This window comes from Propithecus coquereli, unplaced genomic scaffold (genome assembly GCF_000956105.1).
Source record: "Propithecus coquereli isolate 6110/MARCELLA unplaced genomic scaffold, Pcoq_1.0 Scaffold4, whole genome shotgun sequence".
Lineage (NCBI taxonomy): Eukaryota > Metazoa > Chordata > Mammalia > Primates > Indriidae > Propithecus > Propithecus coquereli.
Window position 1 is genome coordinate 2,418,627 of NW_012149729.1, and position 5,126 is coordinate 2,423,752.

At 51.3% G+C, this 5,126-nt stretch overlaps 1 protein-coding gene across 2 annotated transcripts; it reads left to right on the forward strand.

Annotated features, from left to right (window-relative positions):
- Positions 1-1,600: 1,600 nt before the first annotated feature.
- On the forward strand, positions 1,601-4,825 carry FEZF1 (FEZ family zinc finger 1). Of its 2 annotated transcripts, none has more exons than XM_012652768.1 (5): positions 1,601-2,340; positions 2,491-2,712; positions 2,939-3,073; positions 3,324-3,456; positions 3,901-4,825. In XM_012652768.1, exons 1-5 carry the CDS (start codon positions 1,912-1,914, stop codon positions 4,257-4,259), a joined length of 1,278 nt encoding a protein of 425 aa, XP_012508222.1. In that variant the 5' UTR covers positions 1,601-1,911; the 3' UTR covers positions 4,260-4,825. The 2 variants fall into 2 exon arrangements, with proteins under 2 accessions (XP_012508222.1, XP_012508221.1); XM_012652767.1 differs by having other exon boundaries at positions 1,695-1,765; positions 1,839-2,712.
- The last annotated feature ends 301 nt before the right edge of the window (positions 4,826-5,126 follow it).

Genomic DNA, 5,126 nt, shown 5'->3' on the forward strand with positions numbered 1-5,126 from the left:
CCTTCATCCAGCCTTCCACTGCCGACCTTTCCGGGGCTCCTGCAGAAGGACACCCACACCACTCTTGGCCCGATACCTGACATTCGCCACCACCAGTTCCACACTCACCCACTCAAGGGTAACTCACCAGGCAGATGATACCTTGGGCTGCTGCGGGCGGCCACTCACCCGGACGTCCAGGCCCCACCGCCCTGTGCACGCAGCTGTGCGCGCTCTCTTAGCCTCCCAGCGTCTGCTCGCAGCCGCTGCGTTTTCCAACTTCATGCAGCCTCTAGTGCGCGCCTAGCCCGGGGTGTCAGGTCCGGGCGATCTCAAGATTGCAAAGGACTGAGCCGAGGAAGGCGCGCGCCACTGCTACCCGCGCGCTCTGGACCGCGCCTGCCTGAGCGGCGGGAACCCGCACAGTCAGAGCCGCAGCCACTAGCGCTCGACCGCTCAGCCCTGGGAGTTTAGACCGAGAAGCCACACCCGGAGGGCGCCTGGCTGTGGGGCTTTGTAGGGGAATGGTCTCTACGGGCTCTTTGCTAGGCCCAAGCGTAGTTGCAGCCACAAGTCTGGAGCCGGTGTGTCGCTTTGCTAGCCTCTCCGCAGCGCACAGACACCCCGGCTGCTGCCTGCACTGCTTCGGGAGGCATGCGGACTCGGGCAGCCAGGGTGGGAATCAATAAGTTCTGTTTCCCTTCTCCTCTCGGCATTCAGTGTTTAAAATGCTCAGAGACAGCTCTAGCTGAGCGCAGGTACTTAAGAAAGAAATGCTCTTTCCGGGCTCTCAATGGAAACTCACAGAAGCAAGTGTGCGCGTGTATTTGTATGTATCCTGGGTGGGGTCCGACCTGAGTCAAGGTTTCTTGTGGTGAGATACCCGCTTATTCCTTGCAACTCCTCAACTTTGTGGATGGGAATGAGTCTTTCGCATGCCTATTGCCACGGGCATCGCCTTCACAAAACCACAAACACTTAACAAGCCTCCCAAGGCCTTTAATTCTCAGGGGCGTTTTGGGAGGCCAGTTACCTGCTGGCGTCTTCCAAATGGTCCAGACTCGGTTCGGGCCGCGGAGACTCCGGGATTCCGGGAGCGCGCAGCTCCCAGCCCTGGAGGAAGAAAGAGGGCCGCGGAGAAGGTAGCACAGCACGGACCTGAGCCCAGCTCCGGCCCAGCGGAACCAAGCAGGGAAAGCTTGGATTTCGCTGCTGGAGGCTTCCTGGCCAAGGCTTTCTGGAGCTTGGCGTTTAATAAATATAGCCTGGCGTTTGCCCCTGAATTAGACTCCGTTTCCTTATTTAGCCCTTGCACAATGATTTTAGATGATGTCACTTAGAGCTAAACGAGAAAATTGATCTCAGATTTGCTTGGCCTCTAAAGCCTGGTTAAGCAGATTGAGAATTAGAAAGACAGAGGAAGCAAAGGGGGGAGGGGGCTGGAGGGTAGCGAAGTGTGCGCGGGAGAGTGTGTGCGCGGAGGGGAGGGCGCGCCGCGCTGCTGAGAGCGCCCCCGCCTCTTCTGGGCGGGGGAACCTCACTCACCAATGAAAAGTAGTCACTGACTGCAAAGAAAAAAAAAGTTTTTCTGTTGACTGTTGGAAGCGAATTGAGCAATTATCTAGTTTACCTTCTCCTCTTGGAAGTTAACGATTGGCGAGATCTTGGCTGCGTTATTGACACAACACTTTCTATTGATAGAAATAAGTAGTGATTGTCCCCGAGTCATTGGTGCGCCAAGAACTCTGCGATGGGCTGGCAGGAGTCCATTGGGCTGGGCAGGCAGGTTCGGCTGGTGATGCTGGGGAGGAGGAGGAGGAGGCTGCTGGTGGTGATGGTGCCGGTCCCCCTCTTCGCAGGTCTGTGACAAGCAGGGAACGAGACAACGGCGGCGCATCCCTGCTCTGGCTGACGGACGCTGGCGACTCAGACATGGACAGTAGCTGCCACAACGCGACCACCAAAATGTTAGCGACGGCTCCAGCCCGGGGCAACATGATGGGAACATCCAAACCCTTGGCTTTTTCCATTGAACGAATCATGGCCCGCACCCCTGAGCCCAAGGCCCTGCCTGTCCCCCACTTCCTGCAGGGAGCCTTGCCCAAGGGGGACCCCAAGCACTCTCTGCATCTCAACTCGTCGATCCCCTGCATGATCCCCTTCGTGCCTGTGGCGTACGACACCAGCCCCAAGGCAGGAGTGACTGGCTCTGAGCCGCGGAAGGCGAGTCTGGAGGCCCCGGCGGCGCCCGCGGCGGTGCCCTCCGGGCCAGCGTTCAGCTGCGGAGACCTGCTCAACTGCGCGCTGAGTCTCAAAGGCGACCTGGCCCGCGACGCACTGCCGCTGCAGCAGTACAAGCTGGTAAGGCCGCGTGTGATCAACCACTCTTCCTTCCACGCCATGGGCGCCCTGTGCTACCTGAACCGAGGTGACGGCCCGTGCCACCCGGGGGCCGGCGTGAACATCCACCCGGTGGCCTCCTACTTCCTCAGTTCCCCTTTGCACCCGCAGCCAAAAACGTATTTAGCCGAAAGGAATAAACTGGTGGTCCCAGCGGTGGAGAAGTACCCTTCGGGAGTAGCTTTCAAAGACCTGTCCGAGGCTCAGCTGCAGCATTACATGAAAGAAAGCGCCCAGCTTCTGTCGGAAAAAATCGGGTTCAAAACCTCGGACTTCAGCCGAGGCTCTCCTAATGCCAAGCCCAAAGTTTTCACTTGTGAAGTGTGCGGAAAGGCAAGTACTATGCAGAACGGAAACCCTTCCTTCCTCCTTTCCTTACTCCCTTCCTTCCTTCTTTCCTCCCTTGCTCCCTTCCTTCCTTTTTTTTTAAAATTTATTTTGGTGGTAATTGTTTGTATACACCTGTCATAAGGTTATCTTTCCCCTTCCCTCCCCTTCCCTCCCTCTGCCGGGTTTGAAGTGCTTTGGCTAACTTGTTCTACGTGTGTTTAATTTTAAGGTCTTTAACGCGCACTATAACTTAACCCGTCACATGCCGGTGCACACCGGAGCCAGACCCTTCGTTTGCAAAGTGTGTGGAAAGGGTTTCCGACAAGCCAGCACCCTGTGCAGGCACAAGATCATTCACACACAGGTGTGTTCGTCTTTCTTGATTTCACCTGGTTTGCTTCGGAACTGTTTGAAAAAACAAAAAAGGTCAATAAAGCCTTACTCTTTAGCGTAAAATTTCTTTAAAAAGTGCTAGCTGAACAGGGGGAAATGCCATGTATTGTTTGCCTTTGTTCCGCTTAAAAGCGTTAGAACATTGCTGTGTTTTGAGCTTACAGGACTTCACATAATAACAAAATACTTGAAAGTCTCTGTTTTTCCTCCCTCCTGCTTAGGAAAAACCTCACAAATGCAACCAGTGTGGCAAAGCATTTAATAGAAGTTCCACTTTAAACACTCATACCCGAATACACGCAGGCTACAAACCATTTGTGTGTGAATTCTGTGGCAAAGGATTTCATCAAAAAGGTATGGAACCCAAGAAATGTCTTTCATGGTAGCAATACGGAAAGCCATAGTCAATCTTTTTGGAACAATTTAGAAAACGATTTTTATAGTGTAGCTAGTTACGCGGTTCATTTGTTACCATTCTAACTCCCTACCCAAAGTCTGATTAGTATTAGAGAAATGCATGGTTCATATTCCAAGGATATACATATTTCTAACCTCATGTTCTCGCTTTATGTAATTAGATTAGTGAATGTGTATTCAAATGCAGAGGAATCTGCCTCACCGATGATGTGGTATTTAAAAATAAACTTGGGTAGATAAGTGCAGGTCCTGATAGCAGCCCTGCGCTGGCTGTGGGATCTCTGGTGGCTCTTCCACTTGCCTCGTTACGTTAGACAGGTCCGCTGCTCCCTTTTTCAGCTCTTTTTTCAGAATCACGTCCCTGTCATTTGTCTGTTTCAGGGAATTACAAAAACCACAAGTTGACCCACAGCGGGGAGAAGCAGTTCAAGTGCAATATCTGCAACAAGGCTTTCCATCAGGTTTACAACCTCACCTTCCACATGCACACCCACAACGACAAGAAGCCTTTCACCTGCCCCACGTGCGGCAAGGGCTTCTGCAGGAACTTTGACCTCAAGAAGCACGTCCGCAAGCTGCACGACAGCAGCCTGGGTCTGGCCCGCACGCCCGCTGGGGAACCAGGCACCGACCCGCCACCCCCGCTGCAGCAGCCACCGCCTGCGACGTTGCCGCCTTTACAGCCGCCGCTGCCACCCCCGGGGCCCTTGCAGCCTGGGCTCCACCAGGGCCACCAGTGATCAAGGCCAAGTTTCTTTCCAGCCCCAGCCGAGGCCCCGACTGCTGAGGCAGCGACAAACTAGAGCTCCCACGCCAAGCTCGTCTGCAGAACGCAGGGCATGTTGGGCCCCACGCTTTAGGGCCGACCAGAAGCCTCTGCATTCCCTGGCCTTTTGCCTCTTGCATGCACCTGCTAAATGGTTTTGTGTATTATACTCTATATAGGCACTAACAATTATGAGAAATTTGGAGGGTTTTATTTGTTTTCTGTTTTTCTTTTTTTAATTTGGGAAGACTTTTCATCTCTGGTGGAGAGATGATTTTTGTTTTGTTGTTTTTTTTTAAACAAATTTCTGCTATATTTATTGAGATCTGTATTATTCTATCCAGGAATGCTGCACCATTTTAATTTTATTATTGTATATATTTACATTGTGTTGATTCTGCGGTCTCAAGATGCCTGCTGATTGTTTATTATCATTTTCTCCTTCTCTGAAATAACAAAACACTGTGTGTATGTTACATAATACACGCATAGATGTGTGAGCCTCTAAAGGCACATTCTACATTCTTGAGCACACACACACACACACACACACACACACACACACACATACACATTAAATAAGGGTGGTTCATTATGGATGACTTGGAATTTTGGTTTTGATTCTTGCACGTGAAAATTGATTCATTGACTGTTGGAAATAAATACTTGGAACATGCTTATTTAATCAACAAACTTTAGGGCTTTGCTCATATTATTCAGCTAAGAATTCCTAATTCTGACCCCTTCATCCGTTCTCATTTTAAGAACATTCAACCCTGGATCAGTAATACTTAATGTTTTGATCTGAAAATTCATCAAATACAAATAGTCTTTTCTAATA